Source organism: Chelonia mydas, chromosome 6, assembly GCF_015237465.2.
Source record: "Chelonia mydas isolate rCheMyd1 chromosome 6, rCheMyd1.pri.v2, whole genome shotgun sequence".
Taxonomy (NCBI): Eukaryota; Metazoa; Chordata; order Testudines; family Cheloniidae; genus Chelonia; species Chelonia mydas.
Genome location: NC_051246.2, coordinates 53,374,609 through 53,389,907, shown reverse-complemented (window position 1 = coordinate 53,389,907; position 15,299 = coordinate 53,374,609). Strand labels below are relative to the sequence as shown.

Below are 15,299 nucleotides of genomic sequence, written 5' to 3'. Positions count from 1 at the left end.
AGTGATCTTTGTAAGGCACTCAGGTATTGCAGTAATGCACGTGACATACATGTACAGACAGATAAAGTAGAACACTGAATTCTGCCCACAGGAAACTGTACTGACAAGCTCTGAAAGGAGCGATGCTCCAGCCCTCCTCCATCAAAGGGAAGATTGCTGATGGGGCTTAGGAGGAAAAGGAGAAGAGGAATATTAAAAAGGGTACATCTGTGAGATCCCTCTTCAAACTCCAAGAGGGTCTGAGAGGGCTACAGCTATCCTAAGGAAAACAATTAAACAAATATAGAAACTGATTTTGCTCTCATGATTTAATTCTAGTCCAAGGGACAGAATTTGCATGTGATACTATAGACAGGCGAGCATGTTTGCAAAAATTTCAGCATCCTGGACTAGAACACAAAGCATTTAATACATGAGGTATTATTCATACACCTAAATACAGTGTGTCCGTTGTCATATATTTACCATCAATTTCCAGATGTGGCACTTTATCACTGGGATGATAGGCAGGTATGGCTATCTTCCAGGTATGATGGACCTAACCTGGGAATAACACTGTTTGGCTACTGACATCTCTGTGTATTGTAATACAGTATCTGTGAAGGTGATTTTACTGACTCTCCTGGATTTGGGAAGTGCATAAAGTAGCCATGTCTTGGTAAGCTTTTATCCTTTCACTTCTTGGTCACTAGCTCAAAAGCAGGTAAGGCCAGTTACTACTTCTGAAATGGAAAAGGGATCACACATACACTGTTCTCCTTGCCTGCCTACACCCTTCCATCCTCTGGAAAAATGTCCGCTGTGATCTGAAGGGAGGAGGCTGATGCTGAGGTGCACAAAGGGTAGAATATGGAGTGCCTTTAATAATGTTTAATGATGGCAGTAATGATTTTAAACTGTTGTGGTGTTGATTGCTGCAGGATTTGGGGCAGAGGGAAATTAAGGGCTGGCTTACTCAGGTCAAAACGTTCCCCTCAACCCTCAGCTATATTCAGCCAGAGGGAACACAAACCTAGTCCTTTAGGGCCAGATTTCAAAAGTATTTAGCTGTCTAAAGACACTGGCAGGCACCTGATGATTCAAAAGCACCTAAGCATGTTAAGCACCTGCATCATTGATGTTAGGTGCCTAACCTACTTAGGTCCTTCTGTAAATCCCAGTAAGTGTCTATCTCCCTATTTAGGCTTTTTAAATATCTTTGAAAATCTGGCTCATAATCCTTACTCATGGCCATAATTACTTGGTTGAGTAAGAGCCTACTCCCATGAGTCAGGGCTGCAGGACTGGGCCTCACATGGCCTTTGTAAGTGATTTGAATTCTTTCATTCTCTCCTTTGTCATCTTACATTATTTCTCAAAGACAATATTCCTTGTGAGCGAGAAATGATTAATAGTCTCATGGGTGAAATTCACCCCTTTACAGAAGGCCACCACAAAAGAAGGCACTATAGTCTAGTGGACAGGGCATTTGACTAGGACTTGGGAGACTCCTAGTCAATTCCTGGCTTGGCCACTGGCCTGCTAAGTAACCTTGGGCAAGTCACTTCCCTCCCTATGCCTGTTTCCCCAGGTGTAAAATGGGGATAATGATACTTACCTCCTTTGTCAAGCACTTTGAAATCTAAAAATGAAAAGTGCTATATCAGAGCTAGGTGGTGTTACCATTATTAAATCCTATTTACACCCTATTTTCAGGACATAAGGGAAATTCTAACTGAAACATAGGCCTTGTATTGCCCCTCTGCACAAGGGTGAATTTAATCTCTTATGAACAAGTGATTTTTGACCTACTTTGCTGTTTATATCACTGGCTTTTAGAAAAATGAAACAGAATTCATTCACAACTTTTTGGAGCTAATGGAAGATGTGTTATTAGCAAACAAATCGCAAAAGAAAGAAGAAGAAAAGGAAAGAGGAGAAAAAGAAATGGACTTCTAGCTGCAAATTTCACTTTTTCCTCTGGTGAATAAGATGAGCCAATTCAGTCAAACAAAACCAGCTTTTTATTTTAATTAATAATTTGAGAACAGATCATTTATTATAAAAAACCATCCACATTTGCAAACTACAACAAACAAGTACAGGTTTTGTACACAAAGCATCACTGCATGATTGAAGCCCAAACATTGAATCTCTTGTGGATCTGAAAAGGAAAACAAACCACCCCATTGCTCTAGAGTTTTGTGGTGAGGCTCTCATCATTTAGGGTTCTAATCCAGAGCACTTGCAAAAAAGAATTTTCCCTCCCACTCCCAGGATTTGTGGAATCATAGCAAATGTCTGCTGGGACCATTTTGACTTGGGACACTGAAGGAAGCTAAGGCATGATGTAGAGGCTTGTTTCCACCCAAGGCAAGCACTGTCAACTTGGGGTTGGGGGTGGGGAAGAAACATTCCACAAACTGGGAGTGGAAACTTTTCACCCAGGATCCACAGTGAGGGCACTGACAGAAACCTGAAACAGCAGCCCTGAGCCAAGTGCTTTCTATTCCAGAGCTAAGTGCTTTCTGTTTGTCCAGAGGTGGACAAAAGCTGTAAATACAGCCCCAGGTTTAAAGGTTTGAACAGGAGTAAAAAGTATTCAGTTCAGCCCTGGCTGCTCTGGGTAGAAAGAAGGCATGAAGCCTGCGTTCACTGTCCTGCTTGCAGAGAAAATGGGGTCACTGAAAATGATCTAAGTGTTTTCTAGGTTAAGCCAGTGAAGGAAAACAAACAAAGCATCAAGAAAACCGTGTGAGAAAATAATGCCAATGGCTCCGATTAAACCAACAAATGCAAGAAAATTCAGCTGAAGCTCTATCCTTAACCCAACTTGCTTGTGCTCTGGTATGTATGGAAGTTGGAACCTACTACTAAACTGGTGTCCTGGAGAGAGATTCTAAGAGGAGCAGCACAGAATTCACAACCCAGGGGGAAGTGAAGCTAAGATGGCTTAAAGTGAACTTCGCACCATCCTGGTCCTGAGCTGCTCTGAGGGCTGGAGGGGCCCCCCCAAACATAATTTAGCCCTAGAGGCCTGTCTAACTTTTGGCACCCTCCCATGTCTGCAATCTGTACTCCCAATACACCTCTCCTGCCCCCAAACCCACCCCACCATGCTCCCTATGCCAGGACTTACAAGAGGGCCACCCGTGGGGAGCCTTACGGCTGTCTGCCTCAGTTTCTGCACCAGATAAATTCTTCCTAGACAGAACCAGGGCTTTTAGGTCCCCTTTACAACACACTGGCCCTTTACTTGGTATAAAGGGACCAGAGCTAGAACCAGGCTCTCATTTCTGGTGTATAGAGAGTGAATAAATGATAATAGATCAATTTTATCAAGTTGTTATTCCATGGCCCATTATTTCAGCATGAACTCTGAACATGCCTGGTATTGTAATCTTATTTTACCTTAGACCCTTAAAGCTACACAGGGCAGGGGAGCTTAGTTCCTTCTTTACGGCAGCGTTAGCGATAGGTGAACCGAGTAAGGAAGAAATTAGATGCCTCATTCCATCCCCAGTTCATACACACCTGTCCAGTTCCACAACTAAGCTCAATGTGAACTATTTTTTTTCAGAATCTGCTTAAATCTCTTCACTTAAAGCTAAGCAAATGTTTACATACCTTCCTGAATCAAGGCCTAAACGAGATCAGAATTTGGCCTTTTTACTGGAAGAAATAATACATTTTATTTTGAGCAATCCAAAAGAAACAAACTGCTAAAATACGTACAAAAATATACATGGTTTTTAACTTCACAATTCTATCTTAAAATTGCTAAAACATTATTTTCCTCTCAAAAGCTTGTGGGGGAATAAGCAAAACTTCTAATTGTCTCTGGATTTCTTTTCAGCAAGTTTCTGTCCAGAACAAATTTTTATGGTTGAGCTAGAAATAGGGATTAGTGAACATTATGGAGGGTAAAAAGAAAAGAAGGAGTACTTGTGGCACCTTAGAGACTAACCAATTTATTTGAGCATGAGCTTTCGTGAGCTACAGCTCACTTCATCGAGCTGTAGCTCACGAAAGCTCATGCTCAAATAAATTGGTTAGTCGCTAAGGTGCCACAAGTACTCCTTTTCTTTATAAGGAATAGAGGAACTTTCCAAAAATATAGTCTGGCACAATGAGGTTCCTATATATGGCATTAAAACTATGTCTACTTTTTATGAGAATTTTTTTTCTTTCCCCTCTTTCTTCATTATGTCAGTCTCTCTGCCTTTGGTTTTCATTCTGCTCTCTCGTCAATTTTTCACTTTCATTTTATCATTGGATTTTCTTCTCTGTTCCTTTTTTCCTAAGCAGAACTCAGTGATTTTTAAGTCAAACTTTCAAACCTCCATATTCCAGTGGGTTCAAAATTAGATAAAAGGGATTCACTTGTCCGCAGAAAATGTGAAAAGAGGGGAAAAGGTTATAATATAAAATGGTGACTTCCCTTTAAGCAGTGCAAATACCACTGGTTAGACTTTCTCCAGGTCACCATGGAACACACGCTGACTGTGAGGGCAAAAGTAGAACTTCATTGACTTCAATTGCCTTTCCCCTTGAAAAAACAATCAGCATTCTTGAGGACAGAAGGCCACCTCTGACTGAGGACACTTTTGATAAAAAGCAACTTTTTATCATCACTACTTTCCAAAAATCGCAGTACCGGAAAATATTCAATATTCACAGCTGACTTGAAAGCGAGCAATGTACCTGCATACAAAAGTGGATTTTCATTCCATGTTAACTGGTAAAACTCCATAATTCCTCCATGAAAAGGGAAAAACCAACAACCACAAACCTGCTTAGCCTGCGTAAACTTTAAAAACATAATAATAGGTGGCAATAGGACAGTTCCAGAAGCCTTGTGTTAAGCACTGGGAAAGTACATCTTTAACAATAGCTTTAAATAGAGATAATGAAGACAAAAGTATAATCTGAACCATATTTAACGGGCATCATTATTCCTCTTTGCCAAATTCACACTCTGGTTTTCTTTACTTTCAGTAGGGAAAGCAGTTCTTAACAGCAGACATGTGCACTGGGTATGTACTACTTGCCACCTGGCATAGTAATAACTAGATGAGCTGTGAGTGGGAGAGATCTCACATTCAGCTTACAAACAGTGGGAGGAAAGCTCATTGGGAAAGATCAGTTCAGGTTTTTTTGCCTAGAATTACAACATGTTCAAATGTCAGATGCTAAGTACCAGTTCTGGGGAAGGGACTTTCCTAGTGAGTAACACAGAGATTTCACTCTCACTGCACCCTTCTCTTAACTCTCTCACAAACTTCTTGCTGCCTAAAGCATTCTCTCTCCCATCCTCATCATGTTAAGCTCTGTTCCCCAAAACACCTTACTCCATTAAAGTGAATGGGAGACTTGTCACTGACTTCAATGGAGGCATGATTTCACCCCGGGCAACTTCAGGTTTCAACATCTTCTTCCCTACATCAGAAAGCTAATCAGTATCCAGATCTATCTCCTGTGTCTATATTTAGATAAATATAAAGTATCAAATCTAATTCAACCTAATCGCCTTCAACTAGAGTAGTAGGAGCGATGAGTAGCTTACTAAGATGAAGTAAAAGCTTTTGGCTGCAATATTGAATAACTTCCTCCAAGAAGCCAATCTAAATCAAAATAGTCCCCACAACTGCTGGCTCAATTAAGTTCTTTGAGGCTGTCTACACTATGGGGGAAAGATGATCTAAGCTACGCAATGAGTTATGTTAGTAGTGTAACTCAAGTCGACATAGCTTTAGATACCGCTGGGTCCACACTACACTATGTCGACAGGAGATGCTGTCCCGTCGATTCCCCTTACTCTTCTTCTTCCGATGGAGTACTGGCATCAATGGGAGAGCAATCTGCGGTCGATTTAACGGGTCTTCACTACGAACGCCACAGCATTGATCCCCGGTAAGTGTAGACAAGTCCTAAGTCTCCTGGGTCCAACAGCTAATTCTGAGAGGGAAATAGGTACTTTCCTGGAGCCATAGAAAGGCTAATTAGGCACTCCCCTAACCAAGGGGCAAGACTCTGTCTCTGCACAGCTCCATTACTCTCTAGTAATCAGGGCCCTGGTAATGATCTCCTTGGAAGTCTCCATCAGCATGCTAAATCCTTCCAAACTACTTAATACAGGGGTAGGTTCGTGTTACTGTCAAATTACACACACAAAACATCCCTGAGATGCCAGAAAAAACCATAGAAATATCATACTGGAATTCCAATTCCCACTGACTTTGTGGAAAATATTAAAACACTCCCTTGCCATAAAGCTTTTTAACATAATGTAACCCTTCTCACTTCTCTGCTTCAATAAACCATTCTTTATAAATCATCCAGAAAACAGGGGTGAAGTCATTGATCAGAAAGAGAGAGATTACAGCCACGTCTCACTCTTAATACACTCGGTGCTTTAGATATTTCCATGTAAATTCAAGTATTGGCTATATTTCTTATTTTCAACATTGTCTGAGGTAATTTAACACCATATGCTGCTTACAAGGCTGCCCTACCCTTGCTTTTTCTGAGTTAAACCTGTCCCACTGCAAAATTAAGTAGAGCCAGCAAAAAATATCAGGTCCATGCACACACCAAATCTGTCTAAGTTAGTGGAATTTCACTGGTGAGACAAAGATGTAAGGGCTTGATTCCGTTAGGTGCTGAGCCCCCTCAATTGCCACTGACTTCAATGGGAGGTCAGTATCTTACAGGATTCAGCTCTAGGTGAGATGAGAATTAGACTCATCATCCAATTTCTAGAGAAGCCAAACCACCCATTTCAAACTGCCAACCTGACTTTTTCCCCCCAGACGAATGAATGCTTGGAAACCCCACACACAATGTTAGTAAAGCATGCAAGAGTACAAGGAGTTTCTGCTGGGTGTAGCCTAGTGTTTACAACCAGGTAAATAGATCTGTGGCTCATTGGGGCAAAGCAAAAAACAAAAAAACCCCTAGCTAATAATAATACCAGTCTTATCTTTTCCCTTAATTTAGATTAAATTTATTTTTGGAAGCTCAATTTACAATTTACTTTTCCCCCCAGGTTTCTGGTTACAATTTAGAGATGATTCTTTCTTCCTTCTAATTAATCTGTTAATAAATATACAAATATACCAAGGGTGCTCTGTAATAAACAAATAAAGTCCCCAAACAATAAAACCCCACCTCAGTACAAACGATTGCTATATGCATGAAACTATAATGCAAATTAATTACACATGTGGCACGACATCTAATATAGAATCACTTTTGCATATATAAAATAATGGCACGGCTTCTGTAGGAGAGATTGCATGCCACCCTATCAAAAAACAAAAACAAAATCAAAAACCCCTCCAAAGCAGTCAAGTCATGATGTCCTTGCCATACTAGATACTGAAATTGAGTATTCAGGAGGAGAATACTGGGAAGGAGATGGCAGATTTCCCCATTAAATATCTGAATAGGTATACTCCTGTTTAGAGTAAGAATTCTAATGTGTAACATGCCAAAGCCTGTACTTAAAGAGGTCTTTTCAGAGACCCTATGTTCAGCTAGGACTCAAGAGGTGAAGAGGCCTTGTTCTGAACCTCTGCTTTGATCAAATTTTATGCACAGTGCCCACTTCAATGCATCCTTCAAGAGACCAACCATTCTGATTTACAATGGCTGATGGAAAACACTGTCAAAAACTACTTCAGGAATGAAAAATGCCTGAAGGAAACAGATCTCCCACAGCATAACTGAGTTATGTATGTTCATGACAGGATGAGAATGTTGACATTGGACCATATTTACTGATGATGTAAACAGGTATAACTCCATTGACTTCAAAGCGTATGATCATATTCAGCCCACGAACGTGTGACTTTCTATGTGTGAAACATCCCTGTTCAGTGGGCCAGCACATATGCCACTTAAGCAGTCAAAATAAGTCATGCTTTGCTGGCCCTCTTGCACAAGGGTGAATTTCACCTATGTCAATCTGCCTGAGAAAACTTACCATGTTACAGTATGTCATTAAAACAAACACTTATGGTGAGCTGCTAAAGATCTACATTGAGAAACACAACCTCAGCAATCTCATGCATAGTGGTATGAATAAAGCACAATATTAGACAATTCTAGCTGAAATTTTAACTGCTGAAGTTTCTTTAAAAATGAAATTAAAATAAATGACTTTAGCGGACTCGTCTCAGTTCATTAAGGATCCATGGTCAGTGAATGGGACTATTTTGCTTAACTGACTAACCATTTAACAATTCCCATCCCCTGGTGCATAGGGTCCTCATTGATTATAATTACATAATGAATTGTTTTTACTTAGATTTTTCCTTAAAGTGAAGTTGGATAGACTATTGTTGGTAATTCAATTTCTTGCTGATAATATGTACAATCAATTCAGTGTACCTTACTGCACGCCATCTTAGTTTACACAGATACTTTACATAAATGGGGTGTACAAAGGGGAGGGAAACATGAGGCAATGCAGCTGCAGCTATTTTATGTTGTTGGAAAACTATATAAAGATCAAAGAAAACTATTCAAACTTCTTGTTTCAACAAGTGAACAATATTTCTCTTGGCATTTTTAAGAAGCACAGTTTAAACAAAAAGATGGATGAAATGGAATCCAAAAGAGAACATCACATAATTTTAATTTGACTGTTAAAATATCAGCAAGATAATGTAACATGCAACAAGTATAGGGAAAAACAGGTTGTGCTAAGCTCAACATCTTACGATAATATCTGAGAGCAGGGATAGATAGAGCCCTATTCTGCAAGAAACAAAATATTGCCATCTTGTTTGATCATTTCCTACTGCTAGGTTTTGAAATACGTGTTTGAGTTGTGGTCACTGCATTTATTTGTCAACTTAACTAACAAAGTTCACTAGGGAACTTACTCAAAATATGATTGATTGGGGAACAGCAACAGACAGTTTTGAAACTGAAGGATAACTGCACAGATTGTTAAGATAATAAAGAACAGACATTTATTATGTATCAGCTCAAGTTTTCGTGTCTTTTCCCACTCACTCCAATAAAAATTATTGGCATTATATATCCATGGGCATTTAAAAAAATAGAGATAAATAGTTTTGTCCTTTTGGGGTTCTCTCATTGTAACCCTAGTTGTAATCATTCTAAAATGTCACAGTTTGCCTATACCTGCAGATCCTGAATGCACCTGACAAACTTCTCAGGGCTGGAAGGTGATTTTAAAAGATTCTGGTGTAATACAGACTCTACCAAAGCCCTTTTTTTCTTTAACTCTGTTTTTCTCTAGACATTTATTACCATAAATGCCTTTGAGATGGAGTGACTAGATATTTCTGTATTTCCACTTAGTGAAGGTGCTGCAACTGGAGAAAATATGATTTCAACTAGCAGCCCTCCTCACATATAAGTGTCTTCCAGGTAGGAAATGGGAACTGCCAAATTTATGCAAGTCTCAGGCACTTATATCAGAAAGCAATGTCAATTTTTAAAAATTTGGACCTGACTTTTAAAAATATTAAAAAGAAGAATAAAATGTACGCTTAATTATGCTCAAAAGACATCAGTAGCACATTGCATCTGTGAGTTCCAGGCCCAGTTCCATGTGATTTTGATTTCCCCAACTCTTGATCTACAAGATGGCCCAACACTACTACATCCCAGTCTTCATGTTAGCTTCTTGCTGATTTTGCGTTTCATCTGTGGTCAGGAATTCATCACATGGTCCTGTTCGATTATCTGGCTGTTCTTTATGTACCAAGTGCACCATTTCTTGAGATTTGCTGGCTTCTCCATTCAGTCCACCCATCTTCTTGTCTGACACTGACCCTTTGCCATTGTTAATCACTAGCTTCTTCTTCTGCCCACATCTAGAAAAAATAAGCAACACAAATGGAGATTATGGAACTGGGAAGCACAACATACAGAGTAGATTTTCTAGAAAGGGGGCAAAGGAAATAAAACTTGAGTCTGTCAATGGAGAAAAGCTAAAATATAATACATAAAGCTTTTGTCTTTAATGGATATATTAAGTTTTTCAGGTGGGATATCCAAAAGTATCCACCACTGCCCTTATTCTGCTCCCATTGACTTAAGTGGGAACACAGTTCTTTTGACAATCCCTTCCTTCATATATTGCTCAATTATTTTTAGAACTAGGTCTGAAGGTTCAACATTTGGAACTGGTAATATTTCAATCCAGGGTTCCAACCTATCTCAGAGGATCATTTTTTCTCTTCTGTTCTCTTTTTCGTGTGTCTGGACTAGAACCATGCTGACCATGCTATGGGAGGGGTCACAATGCTATCATCAACCGTTTAGCTTGTTAAAGGCTATATTGAGGATGGAAAATAAAGACTGGGCTTAGAGATTATGCCTCAGATTCTTAGCTGCATCCTGGATGCAGCTAAGGGTGAGGTCACAAATAAGTCATTTGAGGCTTTCTGATCCTGGGACTGGTTCTATGCTGACCAATCCCTCATGTAGTTCTGAGCAGCCTTAGTACAGCTACAAACTATACCTGCAGACTCTGGCCCCAAGGGGTTGATATGTCAGCTGACATTCATTATAATGCATCAGAACTCTGGAAAAAGGGGGTGGGAACAGTCACTGCTTCCCCCTAACACACCCCTGTGTTATGCTGTAGGAGGAGTGGCATAGAAGCGAGCTGTGCTGGTTCTATACCATTCAGGGATATCTCATGGAGCTGGTTAAACTGGCTTTCTGGTTATGATGCACAGTTAAGTATAAGATGTGCACAGTTAAATATAATTAATTAAAGACATACACTCGCAGCACTATTCTTTGAAAACAACTACAATGTTTATGCAAACATCTTTTAAAATGCTTCCTGCTTTGGCTAAGTGAATTCCATTTGAACTACTAATTTGGCAGTTAAATTATTTCTCCATCTTTAGTTTGAATCAAATATATATATATTTTTGCCAGACAGACATACAACAGCTGTTTTAGCCAAGGTGACAGAGAGCAGATCCGCCTTGTCTCAGTTTCACTATGTTTACTTTATGCAACACATGTGAGCAAATTCAGCCCTGAATTACACCCACACAACACCAATACAGAAAATAGTACACAGTAATGGGATTCCATGGGATGTAAGGCAGAGCATAGTTTCTTTCCAAAATGATATCTAAACTGTGCTGCATCCAATCATGGATTGTGGAGGGAAGGACCCTCCACAATCCATGAATATTGTGGAGGGGTTATTCGGACTAGAAAGGTCGATTCTTTACATAAAATATTCATTCATTTTGTTGGGGCTCCACAAGCCATGCTGGGCCTTGGGTCACACTGTTTCAAAATATAACCCAGGTAGGAATTGTGAAAAAAAGGAAAATTTAAATAAGATCAAGCTATTCCCTATTCGCCAAAATGATCTACTTCTTTGGTTAGAATTTCTAAGACATTCTGTTTCACAAACCTCCCAACTAGAGAGGCTCAGTCTCTTGAGCAATGAATCAAACATTTCGGTGCTTTAGGCAAGTCAAAGATTTCTTGTGAAAATTGGATTCTGAAGCATTAAAATATATACTTCCTGGGCCCATCCTGACCAGTGTGTATGAGGAGGAGACTGAAAATATATGTGATTGGTTGGTTAAAGTTCAATTAAGTATTGGAAACACATCATAATTTAGCTGGTCATTTAAAAATATATGTGTGAAAGCCTTCCAAATTCTACTTTCTAACTCTCTAACAACCCACTCACGAAACCCTCAATTTACTTCATCCTGCTTTTCAGCAAAGATCTCACAACAAAGTTGCTATTGTGAGATCATAAATTACTATTTTCATATTTCCAGGCCTTATAATTTTTGGAAAATAGTCTACAGTATACTTATCCGGTAGTATAAATGACTAAGTAATTAAAACTAATTTACACTTGTCAGATAGATGAGCAAAAAGTTACCCATGGGTTTTTTTTGTTTTTTTCTTTTTTAAAACCCTGTATTTATTAATGTAAGGCCTGATCCAGTGCCCCTTAAAGTCAATGGAAAGATTCCCCTTCACTTCAATGTGTGTTGGAGCAGACCCCTACTTTCTATTTCACAAAATTTTCCTCCCAGTCAGTACAAATTAGCAGGGGGCTGTGTGCGTGTGTACCTACCTAGTGTTATGCTGTACATATCATTTAAGTCCCTGAATTTCATAGTAAAAAATATGTTTTTATCAAAAAAAGTAGTTCATAATTTATAGCTTCCTGATAGAATCTGTCCAGAAATGAAACAAACAATCTGTATTTGATCATGGATGGACCCGTCTGTTTCTATGGTGATTTGGGGGCGGGGGGGGGGGGGGGGGGGGGGGAAGAAGGCAGTCTCAGCTTTGTAGGCATAGCAGAGTGACACAAATCAATAAACCATAACATTCACACTATAATTTCGAGATCAACTAACAAGAGGGAGGTTGTAGATTCTTGTGTGTTTTACCATGTGACATAGTCTAGAGAAATTGCTACTCTAAACTATCCAAGGAGCACATTTAATGTGAATATAGTCATAGGACCATAACCTCAGCTGGTGTAAATCAGCACCACCTCTGTTGACTTGAACAGAACTATATCATTTTACACCAGCTGAGGACCTGACCCTCAAATCACAATCTGAGTTCACGCAATTTGTACTTCCCTGCCTTACATAAGCCTGCTTTAGTCTGGTGCAGGATCTAACCAAAGGTTCCCTCCCTCCAGCTTTAATTTACACTATGGTATCCTGCTAGTGGAGATCACATTTCAATGGCCAGTCTGGCTATATCTCCTCCCTATTAAGCATCACTCACTTTCTTGGGCATACAGGCCCCAGAGGCGAGGTAATCAGTGCTTTCGAGGAGGGCCAGTGTAAACCAGGAACTAATTTAGCTCACTGTGTACTATGACAAAAGTGTATGGGAATATTTGCACTGATGGAAAGTTCAGGTTTAAAATAAAAGTGGCAATTTGTTACTAACAAATATTAGTAACTGTTCTGAGGTTTACTAAGATAAGAAAGACAGTCTTGTGTTTAGGACTTAGAATAGGGAGACCTGGTTTCCACAGACTTCCTGGTTAAACTTGGGTAAGTCATGTCACCTTTCTGTGGCCCAGTTTCCCCATCTGTAAAATGAGGGCAAATAGCATTTATCTATCTCACAGTGGTGTTGAGGATATTTTCACTAATGTTTGTAAAAGCATTCTGAGATCCTCATATGGAAGGTGCTGTAGAAATGACAGCATAAGCTAAAAGAACAAGGAAGAAAAGTAGTGAACTTGACACTGCCAAGGAATATTCTGAATACTTGAAAGATTTCTCCTAAATTATTAGACCCTTTGCTTACTACAGGGTTTCCCTCAACCACTCCTAAAACAAAGGTCAAAACTGTGGCTCATGTCAGCCAAGATCCAAAGGACCTCCTTCTCCCTCCTCCCATTCAATTCTTCTCCCAGTTCCAGCCTTCTAACTAAAGAACCTTTCCTCCAGCCCTCAGCACCAGCTTCAAATTCCCCACAGCAGAACCCCTTTATAGTCTGCTGCAGGGGCTAGGGAATTGATTCTCTGCAGCTGATCCAGCCAGGCTCACGGCAAACTCCTGCAATGAGGATTGGCAGCTGTGACCCTTCCTTTAGCTAGTGGGAGCAGGTGAATCCTGTCTCTACAGTCCTCTGGATGGGGTGTATACAGCTTATCACACAGAGTAACTGTACTCTTGTGGCCTATGCAATGCACGTCATCAGCTTATATTTAGTTAACCTGGGGACCAGCTTGTTATTTACTGTACATGCTTCTGTTCACATCCATCTAGCATATTATTAACTTTCATTAACTTCAGAAGAAGCAGGATCAGACCATTAGTATGTAAGACACAGAGAGAAATTATTCCCTTACTCTGCCATGCATAAGTTCAGTTTTTGTCACTGTGAAAACGAACAATAATGACCCACTGATTTCAATAGGGCTCCACCTAAGTGCAAGGGTTCACTTGACAGTGCTCAGCACAGGACCAGAGCCTCAAACTTCAGCAATGTCTAATAACTACTGTTTGTTTATTACAAAAGAAGAGGTGTGCTGTTCACAGAGATTGCCATTTTGGCAGAAACTCTTCTCTGTACTTTTCCAAAGCTACCAGAAGCTTCACAGATGTCCCAACATTAAAGACAGCAAGGCAGCATGCTCTCCAACAATGACCTCCTCTAACCAAAGCTAGAAATGGGCTTCCTTACCTTCTCCGACTGTTGACAGCAATGCAGACTGCCAGAATCAATGTCAGTGCCAGAAGAGAAGCCACTATGATCAACCATTCTGTGGGTGGAATTGGGAAATAATTTATCTTCTATTCTAATTTGCAGTTTGACACAATAGCAGGAACTTGGACACTTTTGCATTTGTTTACAATACACCTCACCTGTTATTGTCAGGGTTTTTTCTAAAATGCAAGGATGTAAATATAATACGGTACTAACACAAGAGTGTAAGTAATACTGTGCTAAGATATTACTGATAGTTACCGAGCACGTGAATGAGAAATACATTTAATTATGGGCATGTCAAATTAAATGAAACTGTCACTGACTGTTAACATCTGGAAACTCTATACTGTGAGACAGTGATTGGGCCTATAGCGAGGGAAAGGATTTACATTAGTTGTTTACTTCTTCAGTGGGAGAGAGGGGCCTGGTTTTGAGATATCTGAAACAATATGCAAATAGAGATGACTTAAAAACAGAGTGGAAGGTCTACACTTTTCTTCATTTTGCCATTTAAAGTGAGATCCTAAACTTTGCCCTCCGTTTTTGGTTTCAGAAAAAATGTATCATACCAGCAGCAATATGGAAATATGGAAACAGCATATTTTGGCTTTTTTGTTTGTTTGTTTCCAGTAAATAAATTCCCCTACACTGTTTACAATCCAAACATTGCATCATAGAGCTACTACATGAGAACCTGACATTGACTGTAAATTCTGAGCCTTATTCTGAATTCATTTACCCCAGTGTAAATTGAGAGTAAATCCACTCCATCAATGGAAATGTAAGTGAGATCAAAATTAGGCCCAGCAGTGAAGCTACTTTTATGGGATCACTTCCATTGATATTGTGTTAGGCATGATACAATGGGAGTAGAATCTGGTATGATATCTTTCTAACACATAATCATACACATTGTAGACAATACATTAGAAAAAGCATCTGTGGCATATGCAGAACCTCCCAGTGCTCTAGATCTCTATTTTCACCTTTCCAGCTGTCCTGAATATTTTGCTTCAGAGCTGACGAACTGAATGCATTGACAGGAGTGTGGATTAGCTATGATCTCCCGTAATAACCTCTTCATTTCCATTTCTTT

General features: G+C 39.7%; 1 protein-coding gene across 17 annotated transcripts in view; it reads right to left on the bottom strand.

Annotated features, from left to right (window-relative positions):
* Window positions 1-1,985: 1,985 nt before the first annotated feature.
* Window positions 1,986-15,299, bottom strand: part of CD44 (CD44 molecule (Indian blood group)) — a 100,909-nt gene continuing 87,595 nt past the window's right edge. For all 17 annotated transcript variants that reach the window (XM_037900049.2, XM_043549491.1, XM_043549493.1 and 14 more), the window contains 2 exons: window positions 14,177-14,255; window positions 1,986-9,833 (listed from right to left, as the gene is read on the bottom strand). In XM_037900049.2, the coding sequence (XP_037755977.1) occupies window positions 9,617-9,833; window positions 14,177-14,255 (296 nt within the window). In that variant the 3' untranslated portion in view covers window positions 1,986-9,616. The remainder of the gene's footprint in view (window positions 9,834-14,176; window positions 14,256-15,299) is intronic.